We start from the raw sequence: 25,632 nt of genomic DNA, 5'->3' as shown, positions 1-25,632 counted from the left end.
TTACCTTTGGCTGAGTGGTGGTATAACACCCACTTCCACTCTTCTACTCAGTTCACACCCTATGAGGTTGTGTATAACCAACCTCCTCCATTACATTTACCTTACGTGGCAGGAGAGTCTGTAAATGAAGTGGTTGATAGAAGTTTAATAAAGAGAGAAGCTATGATAAGTAACTTGAAGAATCATTTGACCAGAGCTCAGATCAGAATGAAAAATCAAGCTGATCAACACAGGTCTGATAGAGAATTTCAGGAAGGTGAATGGGTTTGGCTGAAGTTGCAACCTTACAAGCAACAAACTCTTCAGCATAGGGTCAACCAGAAGCTGTCCCAAAAGAATTTTGGCCCTTTTCAAGTGTTGGCTAGGATTGGATAAGTTGCTTACAAACTGTCATTGCCCACAGAAGCTCAGATACATGATGTTTTTCATGTATCTCAATTGAAGAAATTTCATGGTATTCTTCCAGTAGCAGTACATATCCCTCAGTGGTTACATGGCCAATCTAATTCGACTGTGATTCAACCCAAAGCCATATTGAGGAGGCGGTTTGTAAAACATCAGAATAAAGCTATCACTCAGTACTTAGTTCTATGGGAAGGGTTTGAAGAACATGAAGCTTCTTGGGAAAATGCTGATTCTTTTGAAACCAAATTTCCTGATTTCATTGTATAATAGACTTGAGGACAAGTCTTTTATAAGGGGGAAAATATGTTAAAGGATAAATACAAGTAGCTCAGTTAGTTGTGCGTTTGGAGGGAAAATATAAATCAGTTAGAGTTTGTTATTAGTTTGTTATTCTGTTACAAACTTATATTCAGCTCAACTATAAATATTGAAGTTAGCTACTGTAATAAATCATGAAATGAAATAATATCCTATTCTTCCTCTCAATCTATCTCTCTCTATTTCTCATCTGTTTTTTTCTATTCTCTCTCTGTCAATTCATCTCTATTTCTTCTTTTTCCTAAAATCTCTTGCAAGGACATCAGTCCTGCAACACATAAGAATTTACCATTTTATTGTAGAACACCATATAAACCTCATCAAACTGACGTTCTTAATCAGAGTTTTTGACCTGTATGAAAAGAAGTACATCATGAATCAAATTTTGACTTTTTGAGGGCATTACGAATTCACTCTTCATTCATATGATTTTATTGAATGTAATCAGTAATTAATGTTGAAATGAACTACGATAAAATCTAAATTTGAAAAGTAAATCGCATTCTTGTGGGAAGAGAAAATAAAATATAATATATTGACAATATAGCAAATCTTACCGTTTCGTCATAAAAACAAGCATCAATTTGTTGTAGCCAGCAGCTGCAATAGTAAAATAGTGACACATGGTAAAATGTTGTCTTCTATGAATCACCGTAGCTACAAATTGATACATAACCTGCGCATAGTAAAATCAAGTGATAATAAATAGATAAACTGATTATATTGTTCATAAGAGAACTAAATTGTTAATAAGAAAATTAATTAGGTATGTTATTAATTTGGATGGTCAACCTTGTTTAGAATATTATGGATTATAAGGCGAACCTACTTATTAGGGTCTTAATTAAATCGAATTTTTTTGAATGTTTAATTTTTCGGTCCAGATCAAAAAAATACAAGGTCTTTGTGACTCATTAATTTAGTTGTTTTAAGCTTTGTTTATATGAAACTTTTAAAATACTATCACGGACTCTAACAACGATGTGTTGTAAGACATTGTCATTAAAAATAATAAAATTATAACTTGATCGTATTGATGACGAGCTTGACACTTTCGAGCTATATTTGAAGCATTAATTGTTTGTCAATTGTAAAAATAGTTCAATTTGAAAATGTCGGATAGAGAAAGAATTATATTTTGTGCAAGTGCACTGAAATAACAGCCATTAACTAGAGGACTAAAGCTTATTGCGTAAATGCATTTGATAAGTTGGTGACTTTTATAGTGACTTCTATATCATCTGACGGAGTCCTACTCAAGAAGAATTGACGAACATGGAGGAAAACATTATTGTTTAGTTTATGTCAGATGAATACATAAGTGTGTAGACATGGGGAGGTCGGTAGTTCCTCCTCCATTCAAGATCCATTAAGATGCGTACGTGTGCTAGTTCTTTTAAAGGTAGGTATATGCGTGTCTCTTGAAAGACAATATGCTAGTTATGGAATCTACTCCTAGAAATAATTTGTTAACTTTTTGATTTTAAATGGTAACTTATTCAAAAGCAAAACAATGAATCAAGAGATTTATTGTAACCGATTTAGTATAAGTGCATTTGTACTTAGACATGTAATGGTGTAGGTGCTATAAACAGGTTACATTGTTCTTTCATCTTTGTCGTTAGCTGTTTGTTATTATTGTTTATGCCATCATTACCTAACTTAACATGACAACCGAAACAATTAGTGTCCAGCGAGATAAGGGCGGATAGCATTCAAGTGAACGTGAAGTTTTCGGATCTAATTCGTCGCTCCCGACCGAACGAGGGTCTGCCAGATCCTCCCGGGCAACACGAGATAAGTCAAATTATATATATAAAATGTAAACATATTTACGATTTTCTTGTAGAACAGCATATAAGCCTCGTCAAACTAAAGTTCTTGATCACAGTATTTTATCTGTATGAAAAGAAGTATATCATGAATAAACTTTTGACTTTTTGAGGGTATTACGAATTCAGTCTTTATCCCTATTATGATTTTATATAATGTACTTAGTAATTAATGTTGAAATGAACCATGAATAAAATCTAAATTTGAAAAGTAAATCCCTTGTGAGAAGAGAAAATAAAATATAATATATTGACAATAAAGCAAATCTTACAATTTCATCATAAAAAAACATCAATTTGTTGTCTCCAACAGCTGCAATAGTAAAATCTAGCCATGGTAAATTGTTGTCCTCTATGAATCACCGTATCTACACATTGATACAAAACATGCACATAGTAAAATTAAGTGATAATAAATAGGAAAACTTGATTAATATTGTATTATTGTTGATAAGAGAACTAAACTGTTAATAAGAAACTTAATTAGGTATGTCATTGATTTTGATGGTCCACCCCGTTTATGAGATTATGGAGCATAAGGGTGTGCCTACATATTAGCATCCTAATTAAATCAAAAAAAATTGTATGTTTGATTTTTCGGTCTGGACCGAAAAATCAATCAGGACTTTGCGACTCATGACGTTTGACTAGGTTGGTTTGTATTTTGTTTTTGATATAATTGTTTTAAACTTTATACTTGTTTGCTATTGGTAATAAAACAAATCTTTTTAATATCAAACTTTTAAATACTACCTTCGATTAAAAGTGGTAAGGCATTGTCATTAAAAATAGTTCATTATAACTTGATCGTATCTATGACGAGCTCGAATTTGAAAGTGTCGAATAGAAAAAGAATTATACTTTGTGCAAGTGCACTACTATTAGCACATAGGCTTAAGGCTTATTGCATAAATGCATTTGATAAGTTATGGTTACTCATTTATCTTCCTCACAATTATTTACAAAAGTAACTCCATTTTATTATATGAGTAACCCCATTTTTATCGTATGAGTAACCCAATTAATTCATATTAGCAATGCCATTTAATCTATGAGTAACCTCATTTAAACTTATGAGTAACCCAATTAATTCATACTAGTAACCTTGTTTATTTATACAAGTAAATTCAATAAGTCATGCGAGCAACCTCATTTATTTATACAAGTAACTTCAATAAATCAAACGAGTAACCTCATTTAATCATACGAATAACCCCAAAACGTTCACAGAAGTAACCATATTATCTTATAAGAGTAACCTCATTCATTCATAAAAGTAAATTGATTAGTAACCTCATTTATTCACAAAAGTAACTTTTTTTTTTTCATATGAGTAACCTCTTTAGTTCACAATATTAACCTTATTTAATCATATGATGACCTTATTTGATCAAGTAACCCCAACTATTCACAAAAGTAACCCCATTTTATTATATGAATAATCTCATTTTTATAATTTGAGTAACCCAATTAATTCATACTAGTAATGTCATTTAATCTATGAGTAACCTCATTTAATCTTATGAGTAACCCAATTAATTCATACTAGTAATGTCATTTAATCTATGAGTAACCTCATTTAATCTTATGAGAAACCCAATTAATTCATACTAGTAACCTCATTTATTTATACAAGTAACTACAATAAATCATATGAGTAACCTCATTTAATATTACAAGTAACCCCGAAACTTCACAAAAGTAACCGCATTTGCTTATAAGAGTAACTTCATTCATTCATAAAAGTAAACTGATTAGTAACCTCATTTATTCAAATGAGTAACCTCGTATGTTTACAAAAATAACTTAGTTTTTTTAATACGAGTAACCTCATTAGTTCACAATATTAACCTTATTTAATCATATGTTGACCCTATTTGATCAAGTAACCCCAATTGTTCACAAAAGTAATTTTATTATATGAATAAACCCCATTTTTGTCATATGAGTAACCCTATTAATTCATACGAGTAACCTCATATAATCTTATGAGTAACCCAATTAATATACTAGTAACCTCATTTATTTATACAAGTAACTACAGTAAATCATACGAGTAACCTCATTTAATCATACGAGTAACCCCAAAAGTTCACAAAAGTAATCGCATTAGCTTATAAGAGTAACCACATTCATTCATGAAAGTAAACGGTTAGTAACCTCATTTGTCCACAAAAGTAACTTCATTTTTTTTTTCATACGACCAACCTCATTAGCTCACAATACTAACCTTATTTAATCATATGATGACCCTATTTGATCAAGTAACCCCAATTGTTCAAAAAAGTAACCCCATTTTATTTTATGAGTAACCCCATTTTTATCATATGAGTAACCCAATTAATTCATACTAGTAGTGTCATTTAATCTATCAGTAACCTTATTTAATCTTATGAGTAACCCAATCAATTCATTCTAGTAACCTCATTCATCTATACAAGTAACTTCAGTAAATCATACGAGTAACTCATTTCATCATACGAGTAACCCCAAAGGTTCACAAAAGTAACCGCATTTGCTTGTAAGAGTAGCCTCATTCATTTATAAAAGTAAACTGATTAGTAACCTCATTTATTTAAATGAGTAAATCCATTTGTTCACAAAAGTAACTTCGTTTTTTGTCATACGAGTAACCTCATTAGTTCACAATATTAACCTTATTTAATCATATGATGACCCTATTTGATCGAGTAGCCCCAATTGTTCACAAAAGTAACCCCATTTTATTATATGAGTAACCCCATTTTTATCATATGAGTAACCCAATTTATTCATACTAGTAATGTCATTTAATCTATGAGTAACCCAATTAATTCACTAGTTACCTTATTTATTTATACAAGCTAAGTAACCCCATTTTATTATATGTGTAATACTCCCTCCGTTTCCTAAAGATCTTCCCTCTTTCCGTTTAAGTGCGTTTCCAAAAGATCTTCCCTCTTTTACTTTATTCCTTGTTTCGAATTTTTTTTTCTTTTTACCCTCTCATGTCCATATCACATGGTCCACCATTACATTATTAATTCAATTTTACTCCATTTTTCTCTCCTACTTTAACCGATTTTTATTTGTTTATTTATCTTAACCCCTTTCTCTCTCCTACTTTACCCACCCCTTACCCCACACAAATTAAATAGATCCTCCTTGGTATCTGTAGGAACAGTAACAAGGAAGATCTTTAGGAAACGGAGGTAGTACTTCGTATTTTTAGTAAGTCATTAATTATAAGTTTTAAATGGATTTTATTTATTAAAAAGGTTTATTATGAATTATAAAGGTTTTAAATAGGCTTTTATAATATATTATAGATTTTTCAAATAAACTCTATTACAAATTAATATTGGGCCTAAGTTTACAAATTATAATCCAAGTAGTTAGTTTAGTAGTTGAAGATATTTGTTAAAAGAAAAATTAGAAAAGATTTACAAAAAAGAGAAAAGATTTATAAAAAGAAAAAGAGAAAAAAGGGAAAAAAATAATTTTCGGCGCATGATCTTAGCGGTTAGGTGGGTGTGGGTTGATAAAGTTTTTGATTACTTTTCCTTTTTGGTTATCTTTTAGTTATTTTACCTTCTATAATTATGTATTATGGGTTAATTTATATCTTTTCCAAATTTTAGTTGGATAATCATAAATATTAGTTAGATCTTAGCTAGATTAGTTTATCCTTTTTCCTAAATTTATCTTTTAATTTCCTAGTCCTATTTCAATTCTACGTATCCAACTAGTATAAATAGGGGTTTCCACCCATCATATTCTTCACACCAAACTTAAGAAATACAATATGTAGATCTTTAATAATTATTTTTGCAACTTTAGTATCATGTTTTTAGGAAAATATTTTGAATTGAAGCCCATGTTTTTATAAGTTTTATTATGAACTGCATGTGTTCTGTTCTGTATAAACATGTTTGGATGTTTATTAATTTTATTATGCACTTGAATCATGCCTTTAGTTCAAAATTATTATAAACTTGATCTTTAAATCTATATTCATATAATTTACAAGGAGGTTGGTATTTAAATGCATGTTTAAACTTTAAATATTTTAAAAGGAGTGTTTTTGAACTATTATTATTTTTCAAAGGTTACTCCATGATTGAGTTGTTTTATTTATGCCTTTATATGACTATGTACAAAAGAATTACTATTCTTTATAAAGGAGGATTATTTTCGAAAGATTTTTATTAGATATATGATCTTTTATGATCACAATTATAAAGTGGCAACGACTTGTTATTTATTAGCAAGAACGGTAGCTATTATATTATCTACCCATGTACTTTTTGCATAAGTCATGTGGACAAGATACTAACCCCTCGTAATAGACTTAGTAAGGAATACTAAACTTGGGGGTGTGCACACTTTAGGAAAGGTACCTAGGCAAGGAAAAATGATTTTTATCAAGGTTATATACTTTATATTATATAAGTATTATCAAGTATCCAGAAAGGTTTTTAGAAATTAAATATTTTAAATGTTGAATCAAATAAAGTGTTCATTATTTCGCACATACATGTACTCAGTATTTTTACTAACACGCTTTCATTTGTTTTGTTTTATGGCTTAGTCCCTGTGATGATCCTATTTTGGCGAGCAGATTTTACAGCACTAGTAGAGAAATGTTGATTTGCGTCGGACCTGGGACCCCTATTTGCGTTGGACATAGGTCCGACGGCACAGGTCTCGACGCAAATTTGAGATATACAATCTGCGTCGAACTAGACACGACGCAAATTTAGTGCTATTTGCGTCGGATGTACTGGGTAGTCCGATGCACATGGACACCATTTGCATCGTGTATTGGTCTATGTGCGACGCAAATCATCCATTTAATATTTTTTAAAAAAAAGTGAATCTGCGTCATACCCAAGCACGCATGCGACACAAAAGTGACTTTTTTTAACAAAAAAAAAATAATTAATTTCGTGAATCCATCCATATTTTAGGTTACAGGACAACTCGTGAATCCATCTGTCGCGTAATTTCACCGATTACAAGAACATCAACTATTAAAAGAACATGAAGATTTGAAATTGAAAGAACATGAACAATTGAAAGAACATGATGAAAATCTAAAATCAAAATTATACAAATCTTCAAAGTAAAATAAATTAACCAAAAAAAATTAAATCACTTGTACAACCAGTATAGAATGAAAAAATCTGGAATAATATGAATTGTTCATCGAAATCCTAAATCAATCGAAATATAAAAAATCTGGAAATCCTAAGCTAAAACAACCGAAATATAAAAATTTGAAAATCCTAAAACAACTTAAATCTAAAAATCCAAAAATCCTAAAACAATTGAAATGTAAAATCTTGGTCTGCAATTTCTTCTCTTCCTCCTTCAGATTCGGAAATTCAATGAATTTCATTTTAATATATACTAGAAATTAAAAAGAAAAAATACAAGAAATTTATTTTTAGCAAAACAAAGAAATTCATAATTACAAGAGAATTGAAAAGAGCTTGAATAAGATGAATAAGATTCCGGAGAAATCAGATCTTGCAAAATGGCAAAAAAACAAAGAGAATTACTAGAGTTAGAGGAGAGAGAATGAGAGAACAAAGAAGGGAGACCAAGAAATTTTGTTGCACCGGAAAATTGAGTCTCATCCTCCTCCTCCGTGTCACCGGAAAATTGTTGAGAAATCTCTGTGTTGAGTTGATGAGAGTTGTCGTGTCACGGTTGTTGGTGAGAGTTGAGAGATTGAGATATGAGAGTTGAGAGAGAAGGCGGTTTAATCTGAAAGAATGGAGAGAGACATGAGAGAGAGAGAGAGGGGGGCGCTAGAATGAAGTGTGAGGGAGAGGCGATAGAATCAATCTAGGGTTTACAAAAAAAGTGAGGCGGGCCTAGGGGTCGAAAATAATGCCATTATTTGGATGAAAATAATACTTGGGCCCAAGTGATTTGGGTCGGATGGGACTAGGGGTCCGACGCAAATCAGCCTTTTGCGACGCTCCATCTTCACGTGCGACGCAGATAAGGCCTCATTGCTTCTCACCAGGATGCAGCTATGTGCGTCGCGCCCTCATGATGTGCGACGCATATGGTCCATATGCGTCGCATGTAATGGGGGTGCGACGCACATCGCTCGTACCTGGTGCTTATGCGTTGTTGTTTTGCGTCATACCCAAGCATGCATGCGACACAAATTTTGTTTTTGCGTCGTTTCCATTAAAGTGCGACGCACTTGAGGGGACGCAAATCGTCATTTTTCTACTAGTGCAGATTGATATGATGCATACTTCATATGGGGGAGCTATTGAGGAATCATAATTAGTCAAGGAGTTATTATTTTATTTTCTTTATTTCCATTATTGTCATAGTTGTACAATATAGTTTATATTAATAAAGAGAAGTTAGTTCAAATATTTCCGCTGCATTAGTTAAAGTTCGGTTTTGTAGTTAGTATTAGAGCCTTTAACGTTATCATGCGGCGGTAATACTCTCAAGTTTCTTAAGGAGTTTTATATTAAAATAAGTTTTCCAAAAGAGAGAAATTTGGGGTGTTACAGAGTGATGCGATAGAGTTTCGCGCTTTTAACTTAAAACGCTATTTTTGACCTAATTTTGATTTATTTTATGAGTTATTAAATGAGCCAACTTACTTTAATACAAAATTTTTGGTATATATGTGAATTACATGCTTTATTTTTGCTTACTTGCTTCAAGTTTCGAGGACAAAACTTCTATTAAGTGGGGTAGTCTGTAATACTCTGTATTTTTAGTAAGTTATTAATTATAATTTTTAAAAGAATTTTATTTATTAAAAAGGTTTATTATTAATTATAAAGATTTTAAATACATTTCAATGTAATACACTTGAGAAACTTTAGGGTATTACCGCCACGTGATAACGTTAAAGGCTTTAATAATAAGTACTAACAAAACTTCAACTAATGCAGCGGAATAACTGAACTAACTTCTCTTTATTGAAACAACTTTATTTTACAACTATATAACAACAGAAATAAAATAACAAATCCTCGACTAATTATATTCTTCACTAGCTCCCCCCACATGAAGTATGCATCATATCAACCTGTAAAATCTACTCGCGAAAATAGGGTCATCACAGGGACAAAGCCATAAAACAAAACAAATAAAAGCGTTTCGGTAAAATACCGAGTAAATGTATATTCGAAATATCAAATACTTTATTTAATTTAACATTTGAAATATTTAATTTCGAAAAACCTTTCTGGATACTTGATAATGGGGGTTGCTAAACGCAGCCTCACTTTACTAATGCAGCCTTAAAAAATCTCCAAAAAACCCTTATTATCATATTCTTTTTAAAACCCTTTCTCTCTCTAAAAATATTCTCTCCTCCTCTCAAACTATTAGATATAAAAAACTTCATCGAAGATCTACAAATTTTAATTTGATATTCAACGGACCATAATTTTCACCCAATCGAATTTCAATCTGTAAGTTGCGAATTTTTTTCGTAATGCATGATTTGCCTTATTTCGTGCAATCTACACGAAAAAAAGGATTAGTCTGTTTCGTGTAGACTACACAAAACAATTGATTCCGTTTCGTGCAGATTGCACGAAACAATTGAATCTGTTTCGTGCACCTTGCACTAAATACTATATTCCGTTTTGTGCACATTGCACGAAGTCTTTTATTTTTGTTTCGTGAAAAATTTACGAGACTATATCTAACAGTTTTACTTCATGCCATTACTTCAAAAGCATACCAACTGAGTTTATACATAGTGAAAACCAGATAATAAACAAAGTATAGTGGAAAGTGGAAACTAAACAAACACCAATGAAACTTAAAGGTTAAGGAACAACATTTCCTTTACAGTAAACAAAAAGGAAATTTGTTGATTAAGCTAGTGATAGAGTCTGTTCTCAATTTTCCTCAAACAGAACTCCCTTAAGGTTATCATCCAAGTATTCAGTTCTGCAGTCAGGATTCAGGAGTGATAACATGAATTTTCCTATCCTCCAAGGGCCAAATTGTAATGTGGGCCACCATGTTTATCACTCAAACATCTGTGAGCTTTTCGTACCACTGGAGCAAGCAGAAACACGAATTGACAATTTAATACTGAATAAATCAGAAAAATGAAGTTGTATTTTATTTTCAAATAATATTGGTAATAAATCAGAAAAACGCAGTAATTGACATTTGAAAAAAGTACAGAAAGCACAAATACAAGTTACAACAATATTGAAGAAACAAATTGCAGAAATTTTCAATTGTAAAAACAGAAGAACGAACCGATTTGCTCCAAAGTCATGAAATTTGGTTAAAATGGGCACCCAATTCGCATTGCACGAAGCCAAGAACACACAAAGTCGTGAAATTTGGTTAAAATGGACACCCAATTCGCATTTAACGAAGCCAAGAACACAATCACTCATGGAAATCGCCCAAGTGATACTTTGATATTCATCGAATGAAAAATCTATGGAGAAAGAGGGAGAAAGGAGAATAATGGAGAGAAGGAGAGAGAATAATGGAAATCTATGGAAATCGCCCCAATTTGAGGACGAAGAGGACGAAGACTCGAAGAGGGAAGATGGAGAGAGTAGTAGTTAGAGAGAGAAATGGGTTTTGAGACAAAGGGTATTTTAGATATTTTTCAGGGTTGTGTTAGTAAAGTAAAGTTGTACTTAGCAACCATGTTGATAATACTTGTATAATATAAAGTATATAACCTTGATAAAAATCCTTTTTTCCTTGCCTATGTACCTTTCCTAAAGTGTGCACACCCCCAAGTTTAGTATTCCTTACTGAGTCTATTACGAGGGGTTATTACCTTGTCCACATGACTTACACAAAAAGTAAATGGGTAAGTAATATAATAGCTACCGTTCTTGCTAATAAATAACAAGTTGTTGCCTGAATAAATAATAATAGCTACCGTTCTTGCTAATAAATAACAAGGTGTTGCCTCTTTATAATTGTGATCGTGAAAGATCATATATTTAATAAAATTCCTTCTGAAATAATCCTCCTTTAATTTAAAAAGAATAGTACTACTTATAAATTTAGCCATATAAAGTCATAAATAAAATAAATCACTCAAGGGATAACCTTTGAAAAATAATAATAGTTAAAAAACACTCTCTTTCTAAATGTTTAAACATGCATTTAAATATCAAAATCCTTGTAAATTATATGTATATAGATTCAAAGATCAAACTTTATAATAATATTGAACTAAAGGCATGATTCAAGTGCATAATAAAATTAATAAACGTTCAAACATGTTCTTACAGAACGCATGTAGTTCATCATAAAACTTATAAAAACATGGACTTTAATCCAAAATATTTTTCTAAAAATATGATACTTAGGTAGCAAAATAATTATTAAAGTACATATACACGCACCTTGGAAATTAATAATTACTAAGGGAGAAGAGAGAGAAATGGTAGGCTAAGAGAGAGTGTGTTTATACTTGAGAAAAGATATGTATTTCTCAAATTTGGTGTGAAGAATATGATGGGTGGAGACCCCTATTTATACTAGTTGGATAGGTAGAATCGGAATAGGACTAGGAAATTAAAAGATGAATTTAGCAAAAAAAATAAACTAATCTAGCTAAGATATAGCTAATATTTACGATTATCCAACTAAGATTTGAAAAAGATATAAATGATCCCATAATACATAATTATATAAGGTAAAATAATTAAAAAGATAAGTTAAAAGGAAAACGTTACAAAAGTTTGATAAACATCTAACTCACTGGCGTTAGTTTGCCGCCGAAATTTTTTTTTCTTTTTTTTCTTCACTTTTCTTTTCTAAACCTTTTTATATTTCTTTTAAACATTTTTAAATTTTTCTACCAAAGTACTTAGATTTTAAAACTAGTAAACTTACGCCCAACATCTATTTGGGCTACAATTTATTTTTAAATACTCAAAATCTTTTATAATAGCCTATTTTGAAAAGCCTTTTTAGTAAATAACAAGTCTTTTTAATAACCACAAAATTTCTAAAAGTATAAACATTAACTTACCAAAAATACGGAGTATTACAGACTACCCCTCAAAAGAAGTTTCGTCCTCGAAACTTGAAAAAGCAAGTAAGAAATATAGCAATTAATTTACATATACCAAATTCTTTCTATTAAAGTAAGTTGGCTCACTTAATAACTCATAAAATAAGTTAAAATTAGGTCAAAAATAACGTTTTAAGTTAAAAGCGCGAAACTCTATCGCATTCTACCCCCTTAAAAGGAGTTACGCACCCGTAACTCGCTAAGGCTTAAAGCTTGACTTAAAATTATTTACCAACTTTGTAATACAAACAATATAAGAATCGTTGCTGGTTTTGTAATAAAAAAATCACTAGAGAGATAATAACACTTTCAAAAAATAACTTTTAAGCTTTTAAAAAATTAACCTCTATTTCAAGGTATTATAACAGAAATAATTGTTTTCAATAATAGATCAACATAATAAAGAAAGTATTTGATGAGCTAATGGACTGACAGGCTATCGCGCGCACGGTGAGACCTGTAATTTCGTGTGTGGCCGGCCACACGCAAGACACGCTGAAAATATAATATATTGACAATATATCAAATCTTATAGTTTCATCATTAAAAAAACATCAATTTGTTGTCTCTAGCAACTACAATAGTAAAATAGTGACCCATGGTAAAATGTTGTCCTCTATGAATCGTTGTAGCTACAAATTGATACTTAACCTTCACACAGTAAAATCAAGTGATAATAAATAGGAAAATTTGATTATATTATTGATAAGAGAACCAAACTGTTAATAAGAAAATTAATTAGGTATGTCATTGATGTGCATGGTCAACATCGTTTATGAGATTATGAAGCATAAGAGAGAACCCACATATTAGGGCCCTAATTAAATCCAAATTTTTTGAATGTTTGATTTTTCGATCCAGACCGAAAAAACAAGGACTTTGTGACTCATGGCATTTGACTAGGTTGGTTTTTATTTTGTTTTTGATCTAGTTGTTTTAAGCTTTGTACTTATTTGTTACTGGTAATAAAACAAATCTTTTTAATATCAAACTTTTAAATACTATATTGGACTCTAACAACAACGACAAGATTAAGAGTTGTAAGGCATTGTCATTAAAAATAGTTTATTACAACTTGATCGTATTGATGACGAGCTCGACTCTTCCGAGATATATTTGGAAAATTAATTGTTTGTCAATTGTAAAAATGGTTCAATTTGAAAGTGTCGGATAGTGAAAGAATTATACTTTGTGCAAGTGCACTGAAATGACAGCTATTAGCACAGATGCTTAAGGCTTAGTGCGTAAATGCATTTGATAAGTTGATGACTTTTATAGTGACTTCTATATCATCTGAGGGAGTCCTAATCAAAAAGAACTTACGAGTATGGAGGAAAACATGCCTTGTTTAGTTTATGTTAGATGAATACATAAGTGTATAAACATGGGGAGGTTGGTAGATCCTCCTTCATTCAAGATCCATTAAGATGCGTATTTGTGCTAGTTTTTTTAAAAGTAGGTATATGCGTGTCTCTTGAAAGACAATATGCTAGTTATGGTTTCTACTCGTGGAAATAATTTGTTAACTTTTTGATTTTAAATTGTAACTTATTCAAAAGCAAAACAATGAATCAAGAGATCTACTGTAACTGATTTAGTATAAGTGCATCTATACTTAGACATGTGATGGTGTAGGTGTTATAAACAGCTTAGATTGTTCTTTCACCTTTGTCGTTAGTTGTTTATTTTTTTTTTTTTTTTTTTGTTTATGCCATCATTATCTAACTTAACATGACAACTAATACAATTAGTGTGTGAGGCGACATAAGTGTTGGATAACATCCAAGCGAACGTGAAGCTTTCGGATCTGGTTCGTCGCGCTCGACCGGGCGATGGTCCGCCTGATCCTCCCGGGTAAGACGAGTCATCAGTGAAGGTCGTCCCGTCTGACCGGGAGATGGTCCGCCCGCGCGGGCGAGACGATTTTTCTTTATTCTCATAGCTTTTCCTTGCGGGCCCGACTGGGCGTTTTTCGCCCGACCCGCCCGAGCAAACCTTTTTTGTGCGGTTTTCGAATTTTCGGGTTTTGTGCTGCTTGTGTTTATATTTTATATAAATACTTCCTCCAAAAACCGTATTTATAAGTATTATTCTCTTGAACCCTAAAACACAAGCCTACCTATTCTCTCTGAGACGTGAGCAGTTCTTGAGAAACTCAAATCCTTGATCCGGGTGCACAGAATCGGGGATCGCTGTATGAGACTTGGGGGACGAACGTCATCAGGAATCCGCACCGGAGATGGTGAAATCTAAGGCAGTGGTCTCCATACCACGGCGCAATACTGTTCTTGTGGAATTCAATCAAGTTCAATTGATTGTTATTTGTAGATAAGTTTCTTCTCTATATTGTGTATCACTTTAGTTTATTTTATATATTAGTTCTTCATGAGTACATCAATCATACCGATTATTTCCTATAATTTAGGAACGAATTTATTCAGATTGTTGTATTCATGTTGATGAACATTTTGTTCTAACCTAATTTCAATTATCTACCTTGGAAAGGATTCCTTGAGTATTGATTATTTGTTTAGGTATGATTTTGAGTCTTGTGAATAAACTTGAGGTGGAAAATTTGAAGCATATTTTATCTATAATTAACATAGTTTTTCCAATTGGCTTTACTGGAGTAAAGGGAAATTCTATCGATTGCTTTGATTTTCCAACTTTCTTCGTGAAGTTCTTGGTGCCGGTAAGAATGGCTCATGCCATTATAATATTGGGTTGAATTTCTAAAACTTTTGTTTTTGGTGGAGTCAATGCACTGCTCAAGGGTGCAATAAGTTCATTAATGTATAAAGTTTGAATCTTAGATATTATGCAATCAAAAGGCGACATACGTCCTCTTGTGCTTTGAGTGGTGGTGTGACTGTAATTCCAACTGTATTGCAATTGTCAATGTTCATAATCGATGAAGTTAAGGCATTTGGAGGAGCATAGATTCGATTGCATATTATTCTTGTTATATGGAAATTGGCTGCAAGTTTTATTTCCAAGAAAGGAAAATTAGTTTTGCTGACGTACGCCAACTATTCGATGAAAGTTTTCAATGAGTAAAGATCGAAAGGGAAGTGATGGAGCACAAGCAGGTTTCTAAAGTAATTGCGTCACTTTCAGGGAAGTTTAATTCCTCTCTAATTTATTTATTGTCAGACTTCTAACTTCACGTAAATTATTTTGTGTGCCCTTGTGCTATATATAATAATTATTTTTGGTGACAACTGACAAGTTAATTAGTCTATGTGGGGGTCGAGTTAGAGGTTGAGATGTTTTTCCACCAAGCAAAGAGGAGTTGGAGTGACAACTATGTGGAATTCATAGCACCTTCAATAGGATTGGTGAAAGGGAGGTTTTTCTCTTATCGTTAATATTTCAAGTATAGCTTATTTGCATAATTTATTTTGTGTGCCCATTGCTTAATATTTAATCTATAATTGTGTCCTCAAAATTGTTAGTTTTCTTTGAGGAATGAGTTTGTGCGTGTTTGAGACTAATGAGTATGTTAGTTTGGCTTTCTTAATTGAGTAGATAACTTATTTTGTTAACTTGGAGTAATGATTGGTGAATGCTATCGCATTTCATGTGTTGATTGATTAGAGGCTAGCATTCTTATCTTTTTGTTAAGGGTCTAGGTGAGACCATTTGGGACTCCTTGTGGAAAAGCATAAGTTTGAGAATAAATGTGGCTTTGTGCCAAGTGAGTAAAATCATTCAAGGTTGAAGGAAGATGAGGGCTTTTAAGAGGATTATGATTATTCTTCATACCATCTTTGGGTATCATCTCTCATGTGGGGATCATCGTCATTTTCAACAAGTTATGACTTATGTAAGATAAGCTGATGAGCTGTTACTTATTCTCCCTGTGTGATGAGGGTAAAGGTAATAACCTAGAATGTTCTCCTTTTTGGGGTTTTCTAGCCATGTTTGGAATTCTATCTTTCCTTTAAACAATTGGTGTTAGAATTTAGTTCTATGTGGCTTTTGGTATGCTGAACCTGATGATGTGTTTATTTCTTCTTGAATGAGCTTTGTTGGATGAATCTCATGATATCATTAATGATTTGTTAGTCATTGGTATGATTGTTCAGTAGTTATGATTATGTTTCTACTGCCTGATTCTATTTGGTGTCTCTCCTAGTAACGTTGATGTGTAGTTCAGCAAAGGAGTAGCAAAAGGTTAATTCTCTAAGTTAGCAAAGTCTAGTCTTGCTTGTAACCTCCGTGGTTAGAAAGTTGACATTGTTGATCAGCTATGTGAAGTTTAGGGGTTATTATCTTGAGGTGATGATCAATTCACAAGGGAATTTTATGTCTTCTGATTGGGACTAGTGCTTAGAGAAAAGCAAGCTCGAACATGACTCATTAGTGACATGCCATACTCGTTGTGTATGTCTTTGTCGGACCATAGTTAATACTTTGGGTGTGTGTTGACCTTCAATAGACTTTGAAGTTGTAAACTTGAAAAGCTATGGGCAAGGTACATGATTCTGAGGTTCATTAATGTTTTGATATTGACCTATGTAGTTATCTCACATGTTGCTAAGTTTACCTAGGCCAGTGGTTGTGGTTGTATTGGGATTGTGTTATTTGATTGTGTGTCAATTTGATTTGTAAAGTGCATACTTGAATGACATCTTAGAGAAGAAAGAGTCATTAGATCTTACAGGATTTGGAGCTGACCTGTGAGGTTTCCTTGGTGAAAAGACTTGAATGGTTTATGGTTTATACTACTATCTTATGTATTTGGTGTTCACACTCTTGATGTCTTTATGAAACTGAAGGTTTCAACTATTAAGTCAAGATGGAAATTGGAGATGAGGTATTTCATGTGGTTCGTGGATGAAAAACCATGGTAAAGGCACCTCTCATCTCAATCTTGTTCAAACAACATGGTTTGAAATAGGTTCAACTAGAAGGTTGAATAGTTAGCATGAACTGTTATATTTTGTATACATGTTTATGAACTTGTTTTAGAAAGTGATTTTCTAAATGATTATGCTTATATGTTTACAAGTGTATATGTTGGCATATTGTTCTTGACTGGTTGCTTTGTTGAGGAGATGCAAAATAAGATGTATTGCAGAGTCAACCATAAGAATAAGTTTGTGGAGTTGTACAGCTTGAGTCAAGAAGCCGACTGATGAGGAAATCATTGGCAAGTTTCCCATTGTGGGGGTAAAGAAATACTCACTTATTTACATTGTGATATTTCATATGCTTATGTACATTGTTATGTGAAGGCAATGGAGACACATATGGACAAGAACATGCAGAGATTGGTGTTGTGTTCGCTGAGAGAACCTGATGGATGCTTTTGAGGTACCATGTTGGAACTTGCCATGCTCACGTGGGGTCACATAACCATAATGAGTTCGGTGGCTCAGCTAGTTTAAACTTAATGGATGTGTGAGGATCCATTACCAGACATGGTGGTTTGAATGGTGAGCTTGATAGTATAGTGACAGGACAATCCATTACCTCTGTGGTGGCTTAATTTGTTTGAGTTTAATGGATTGATGAATCTATACCCTTTGGGTGGTTCAACTAGCAATTGAACTTGGTAGATTTATAGATATCAGGTTGGTCAGTGATTGTCGTTAATGTGTCTATAGTTAACACTGTGGGGGTACAATGTGATGTTGGATGTGGCATACAATGAGATATTTTATGTGAGGTTGAGCTTGACCGCTCTTAATGTTTACATATCCCAGCAGGCTTGGGTGGTCCTTGGAATGGACTTGATGGTTATACCGTTGTGATGCCTTGTGCATGATTTCACATGGTCGGTATCATAGTCTTGTAAAGGAATGGTCTACTTTCTTCAAACCTAATGGATCGTGAGAATCTATAGCCTTTATGGTGGTTTGACAAGTGGAGCTGATGGTACTCGGTGACAACCGGTAGGGGTTGTGTTGGAGTCCATGGCTGATTCAGTTGATTGAACATAATGAACATGATGTTTCTATGGCCTTCGTGGCTAATTCAAATTTATTTGAACGTAATAGAACATCATATATGAGTGTGAAGGGATGGTCTGCTTCTGTCGAATGTCGTTCTTGTAGGTATTCTAGAGCACTTTTTGTAATCCCAGGGTGATGGCCAGTATTGTTGAATTTTGTAATGTTCACAATCATTTGAAAGACATGTGATTTGTCTTGGAGGAAAAAAGAAATTGTATGTTCAAATATGTTGTATGTTGTTCATGGGACAAATTCATGGATAACGCGATATTTTTCAAGCTTTGAAAGTAAGATATGTGTTATCGGGTCACTTTTCTCTCCTGTAAGTTCAATCCTAGGATACTTGTAGGTGAATGGACACCCCATTTCACTAACGTGTTAGTTCAATTCTTAGACACTAATATAAGTATCAAACTTTCCTTTTACTACTCATTTCTTATCTTCCTAACTTCGCGTTTGTGGGTGATTGTTGGATAACGTCCAAGTGAACGCGAAGCTTTCGGATCAGGTTCGTCGCGCTCGACCGGGCGAGGATCCGCCCGATTTGCCCGGGCAAGACGGGTCATCAGTCAGGTCCGTCCCCCTCGACCGAGCGAGACGAGTTTTCCTTCTTTGCCCAGTTTTCCCTTGCGGTCCCGACCGAGCGGTTTCCGCCCGGCCCCCCGGGTGAACCTGTGTGGTTTTCGGATTTCCTCGTTTTGTGCTGCTTGTGTTTATATTTTACATAAATACCTCCTCCTAAAAAACCGTATTCATGATTTATTATTCTCTTGAAGCCTACCTATTTTCTCTGAGATGTGAGCAGTTTTTGAGAAATTTCAATCCTTGATCTAGGTGCACGGAGTAAGGGATCGTTGTATGAACCTTGGGGGACGAACACATCAGGAATCCGCACCGGAGATCGCAAAATTCGTTTCTAAGGCAGTGGCCTCCATACCACGGTGCAACATTGTTCTTGTAGAATTTAATTAAATTCAGTTGATTGTTATCTGCAGATAAGTTTCTTCTTTATATTGTGTATCAGTATAGTTTATATTAGTTCTTCATGAGTACATCAATCATACTTGAAGTAGAAGTATATTGCCAACTGAAACTACACTGGGATTTTTCCTTTGGCTAAGGGAGACAGTTGTGGTACATACGGTAGATCGATTGTATTACGCTATAATAGCTGATTAGTGATATGATTGTATAAAACGACCAATAACATATTAGCACAATTTATTGTTGGATTTTTTTAAAAAATACTTTGGTATACTTTATAGAAATTCATAGTTCCAAAGCGTTTTGACCATGATACGTTTGTGACTCAGAAGTAGATTTTTTTTTGAAAGAAAATATAATATCGTTTATTGAAATACTAATGTTACGTTATAACTTACAAATGTTATATTTACTCTGTTCACTTTTGTTCTTCCTAGTTAGCCTATATTATTTGTCTTTTTCAAATGGGAATTTGAAAAAAGAACTAAGAGAGTATAAAAATAACATACTAATATTGTAAAAATGATACATGTTGGTTTAGAATTCGCAAATGTTATATACAAAAAATGAATGCTAATTGTTCTTTAATTATTGGAACAAAATTTGTTTTTCTCATGGAACAACATTTGTTCCTCCCGAGTCCCGAGGAGGAAGTGAGGAACTAGATACTTTGGGCTAAGTTGGCAAAACTGGGTAGCCAATTGCATAATCGTACACATTATTGTAACGCGAATCAGGTAATACTGGATAGTACATGCATATCAAACACCAAAATTTTCTTGAGGCTCGTACGTTGCTTTCTCAGCCAGTATGTGCATAAATGCCTTGTCTTTTTCCCCTCATCTGCGCTATAGCCGGTAAGCAGCAACTACTGCTGAAGGCCTCTAGATATAAATGATATTCAGGCTAGTTCAGCATATCTGTTTTGCTTCTGAGAAAAAATTCTAAGAGAGCACCGGTGGCGGCAAACTCTACACTCAGGTTTCCAAAGAGGGAAAATGGAAGGACCAGGTAGCCAGGTCGTGTTTCAGGCTGTTGATTCCAGCCGTTGATTATTGCCATAATTGAGGGGTTTTGCACCGCGACCTCAAGCTAGAGAGCTTGCTCCGATCCTTCTGATCATCAGTTTTTTCAGATGCAGTTTGCAACTCTCGCCATATGGGACAAGGGAATAATATAAAAGCCAATGCATTAGGACTTTAAGATCATTGGCATTTGGCAAGCAGGATGTAAATGATTGAGCACCTACCCAATGATCAGAGTTTATTCATTGTCGATGTATCAAATTCCAAGGTGAAGCAGTTAGTGAAGCTGAACAAACTTTCTCATCAAAAGGGGTTAAGGGCAAGATCATGTCTTCAGCCTGAAATCTGGAAGGTTAGCATATATTATAGTTCACCAATAATCTCCACATGAACAACTTCCGTTCTTAAAATGGTGGAACCGCTTATTATCTCTCACAACAATATTCCTATTAGTAACCTTGGAGACCAATTTAATTGCGTTATGGCAGTCATTACATATGCGCAGATTCTTGCAAACTCTCATGGTCATACCTTCTGCAGATTTTAACAAGCCAAAAGATATTGCTAGCTTCTCACTGTGTCCCCTCAGTATATGTAATTTCTCCTCTTCTGCCAGATCATGAAGCACTGAGCTAGTATCAGGAATGTAGCCAATTTTTCTGATCTTCTCCTCTAACCCAGTCCACATTTTTCGGATTTCATCTGATTTAGAAAGCATGTGATCACCAACAACAAAATTATAAATCTTCCCTCCAACTTCTATCCAACTACAGCCAGCATCTTTCTGGAGGCCTTTCTCCCTCATTTCTGCTCTCACTCTTCTCACATCATCCCACTTGCCTGATCGAGCTAATAAATTTGATACTAGTACATAATTTTCTACCCTGTTTGGATCTAATTGTAGCAGTTTCTCAGCTATTCTTCCTCCAAAATCCATGTCATCATGAGTCTTGCAAGAACTGACCAAAGAACTCCAAATTCTAGCATCTGCTTCCATGGGCATGTTTTTGATGAGCTCCAATGCATCATACAGTCGTCCAGCACGTGCTAGCATGTCCACTACACAAGAGTAATGCTCCAATCTAGGCTTTATCCCATATAAACTATGCATATGATAAAAGTATTCCAAACCTTCTTCAACAAGTCCAGCATGGTTGCATGCCATAAGTATACTAATAAACGTAAAACGATCAAGCTCCAATCCCAGCATTTGCATCTGTTCAAATAGCAGCAAGGCCTCAATTCCACGTCCATGGACTGCATATCCTGAAATCATGGCAGTCCATGATGCTGAAGTTTTCTCAGTTAGGTTGTCAAAGAACCTCTGAGATAGCTCTATGCAACCACATTTTGCATACATATCTAGGATGGAACAGCTAACAAACATATCCTCTTGCAGATTGGCCTTCAAGGTGAAGCAGTGTATTTCCTTCCCCAACCTCAAGCATGAGAGCTGTGAACAAGCCCCAAGGAGACTCGTTATTGCAATTTTGTTGGAGTGAATTCCTCTTTCAAGCATGTGACGAAAAATTTCTAGAGCTTGCTCTGGACATCCAGTCTGTGCATAACCAGATATCATCGCATTCCAGCAAACTGGACTTCTATTCACTGTTCCATCAAATAAAGCCCTAGCAAATCGTGGCTTATCACACCGGAAGTAAAAAGAAATCAGTGAAACAAGTAAAAATGGGTCAGTTTCCAAACTCTTTCGGAGCACAAAGCCATGTATCTCTTCGCCATATTGCAAAAGACCAAGTTCTGTACAGGCTAATAGCAGACTACTTAAGTTAAACCTGTCTGGATGTAAGCCTAAAGATCTCATTTCAAGATATAAGTCAAAAGCTCTTCTTGGATCCCCATGTTGTGCATTGCAATCAATTACTGCATTCCAAGAGTTCAATGTCTTGGTATCTATTTTACGAAAGACAAATTCAGCTGAACTCAGTGATCCACACTTTGCATAGGCTACAATAAAAGCATTAGCCACCAACTCATCATGAAGAAATCCATGTCTCAATGAGTAATCATGAAGTTCCTTTAAGCTAATCAGCTGTGACTTGTGGGAGAAAGCTGGCAGCACATTCAAAATAGTGACTTGGTTGACCTTTGTTCCATCCCCTTCCATCTGCATTCTCCTAAGGAGATAAAATGTCTTTAAAACATCACCATGTCTGGAAAAATTCCAGATGATGCAATTCCATGATACCGTATTTTTATTTTTGTTCTTCTCGAAAAGGGATTGAGCAGCATACGCCAACTCACATTTGACATACATGTCAATCACTGCATTATTAACAGTTACTTCATCGATTAGACCCAATTTTACAGCCAACCCATGAAGCATCATTCCCATTTCAACATCCCCTTCCCCTGCACAACATGGTAACACCGTCACCATCGAAGCAACATCAGGTAACAAGCAGCACTCATCTTCAAGCATCTTCACAAAAACAACAATACTCTCCTTATAAAAACCATTCTCCGAATACACACGAATCAATGAGTTCCACGAAACTAGATTTCTCTCTGGCATACTCTCAAACACCTTACCAGCACACCCAAGTAACTCATACTTGCCATACATCATAATCAAAGCATTTCCTACAAACACATCGAAAACCAACCCCAATTTCACCACCAACCCATGAATTGTCTCTCCCAGACCAATCCTCAAACTCAAAGCACAACATTTTATAACACATGGAAAAGTAAAATTATCAGGTTTCAAATCTGTACTTGAAAGTAACTCACAAAACATCAATACTGAATCATCATAAAGTTCATTTTTGGTGTAACAACTAATCAAAGCATTCCATAAAAACAAGTTCTTCATCTTCATCTCATCAAAAACCAAACGAGAATCTAATGGAGACTCACACATTGAGTACATTGTAATTAAACGGGTGTAAAGAACAAGATCATTAGTAAAATGAGTTGAGACAAAGTTATGAACTTTTCGACCGATTTCGATATTATTTTGCTGCCCACATGACTGGATTAACAAATTAACAGCATCAACTGTTTGAATTGGGTTAACACAGGAATTTGTAAATTGTTCTTTAATTACAGTTAGTGCTTGATTGAGGTTTCGGGAATGACAGAGGTTTTTTACAAGTTGGGAGAAGGAGAGTTTAGGGGTTGAAAATTGGGCGTTTTGAAGGGGTTTTGGAAAGGAGAGAGAAAGAGAGGAAACTGGGGTTTTGATTGAATGAATGTTATGAATTGATTTGTATGGTTTATGGGTAATTGAGTTAAAGGAAGAAAATGGGGAATGGTATTGGTAGGATGAAGAAGACGTTAACAATATAAGCGCCATTATCAAGATTGGATTGAAAATTGGAATGAGAGAAGATGTGCAGAGCCAAGAGGTGCTTCGCTTGAGTCAAAGTTTGGCGCGCAATCAGACAAGCCTATTGCCTGTGTCAAGATAATGCAGCAATGCCTAAGCTATCCAAGTGTTTGTAACAACTAACAACAATTAAGTGGTATATTCGGCCAAATCTCTATTATATAAGACAACACATGGGGATACCAAAAAAAAAAAGGAAAAAAAGAAAAAAAAAATAACTAATTGTTTCATTTGAATGAAAAAAAGGGGGAGAAGTATGACATTTAAACTGAACCTCAATTTTTTTAGAAAATAAAATATAAAGACAGTTTTTCTACCCAATTAATTTTATTTTCTACTTCATTTGTTATCACACGTTATCGCACGCATTGCGTGCATGTAAGACTAGTTATTACAAACACACGTTCGTATGATGAGAACCATATGTTCACACTATACGTACGATAAACATGAAAAATTAGATTATAAACACAAAGATCAATACAAATGAATATGTACTAGCAAAGATGTACATATGCTCATTTGGCTGGCTATCCATGTACATGTGTTCATTTGGCTTGTTATCCATCTATATTTAACTTGTTATCAATGTGTGCATCATGGTCTATGTACTAGCGTGTGCACCATCTAGGCATTGGTATATTACAGTGTCTGTAAGACTGTAACAACAAAATCAGGGATTATCATATCAAGAAAACTAAAAATCAAGGTTGGTCGAGTTGGTTGGAACTTGGAAGCACTCATTCCACTCTTGTTGTAAGTGTTCGATTTTTTCCCCTTGCAATTCGGGATCTTCAAGTCCCCCCACTTGCAAGAAATATTTATCTTACCTAAAAAAAATATTATATCAAGAAAATTGCATATAAAATTTAAAAAGTAGTAAATTAAAATCAAAAGCATCATTGTCTTAATAGAAATAATAATTGTTAGTACTACATTGGTTTTTTATATACTACTTTTAAAAATCTAACATGCTACATTCGTCGCTTTACAATGATATATACTTCCTCCATTTTTAATACTCGTAACATTTAAATTTGCACCATATTAAGGAGAGGAGAGAGATAAAGAGAGGAAAAACATGTGTTAGAAGAGAGAAAGAGAGAATTTATTGTAAAATTATCAACGTTACAAGTACTAAAAAAACAATTAACTTGCTAAATTGTTACTATAATCACTACAAACTTTCATTGGTTTGTATACCAAGTAGTATTTGGTCTAGTGGTAAGAAAAACACCCTTCCAACCTCAAGATTTGGGGGTTCAATCCCCACTAGAGGCACTTTGAGGATGGGAATTTCCCTTACCCTTCCCCCTTACTCTCAAGTGTTGGGCCCATTAAGACCTGAGTGAGGTTCGGGCCACTTCTTCTTATCTTAAAAAAAAACTTTCATTGGTTTGTATGGATAATGCGCAAAGGTACAGATGACAATGATATCTCACATGCCATAACATACCTGAACAATAAAAATGCTACCTTTTTAATGAATCACTACTTTAATAGTAAAGTCATTGGTTAATCCCATTTATAGATCATGAGGAGAGAAAGAGTAAATAGCATTAAACAGATAGGAGAGAGGAAAAAAGAAAAGGAAAAAGGCGCTCGATCAAATCGTTGGAACGATCTCAAACCCCCAAAGCAAAAGTTGGTTCATCACCACATGGTGCACGTTGAGAGGAAGCTGAAAATTATGTGGGCCTCACTTCTGCTGCATGGC

The 25,632-nt window shown here is 34.0% G+C and overlaps 1 protein-coding gene and 1 long non-coding RNA gene across 2 annotated transcripts; both read right to left on the bottom strand.

The window, feature by feature from the left end:
• Positions 1 to 10,228: 10,228 nt before the first annotated feature.
• LOC104893945 (uncharacterized) lies at positions 10,229 to 11,173 on the bottom strand. The gene is made up of 2 exons (XR_790169.4): positions 10,806 to 11,173; positions 10,229 to 10,595 (listed from the first exon to the last, which is right to left on the bottom strand). It is a non-coding gene; the product is annotated as an uncharacterized LOC104893945 (long non-coding RNA).
• An 8,861-nt stretch (positions 11,174 to 20,034) lies between these two features.
• LOC104893946 (pentatricopeptide repeat-containing protein At1g18485) lies at positions 20,035 to 24,330 on the bottom strand. Its single transcript, XM_010680088.4, has one exon. It carries the CDS (start codon positions 23,880 to 23,882, stop codon positions 20,937 to 20,939), a length of 2,946 nt encoding a protein of 981 aa, XP_010678390.1. The 5' UTR covers positions 23,883 to 24,330; the 3' UTR covers positions 20,035 to 20,936.
• Positions 24,331 to 25,632: the final 1,302 nt, after the last annotated feature.

The sequence above is a fragment of the Beta vulgaris genome, chromosome 5, assembly GCF_026745355.1.
Source record: "Beta vulgaris subsp. vulgaris cultivar EL10 chromosome 5, EL10.2, whole genome shotgun sequence".
Classification (NCBI taxonomy): Eukaryota; Viridiplantae; Streptophyta; class Magnoliopsida; order Caryophyllales; family Amaranthaceae; genus Beta; species Beta vulgaris.
The sequence above is the reverse complement of the archived record's forward strand: the minus strand, read 5'-3'. Positions and strand labels throughout refer to the sequence as shown.

Bases quoted from the DNA above. Each gene is read 5' to 3' on its own strand.
- LOC104893946 (XM_010680088.4), bottom strand. From the start codon at position 23,882: ATGGCGCTTATATTGTTAACGTCTTCTTCATCCTACCAATACCATTCC.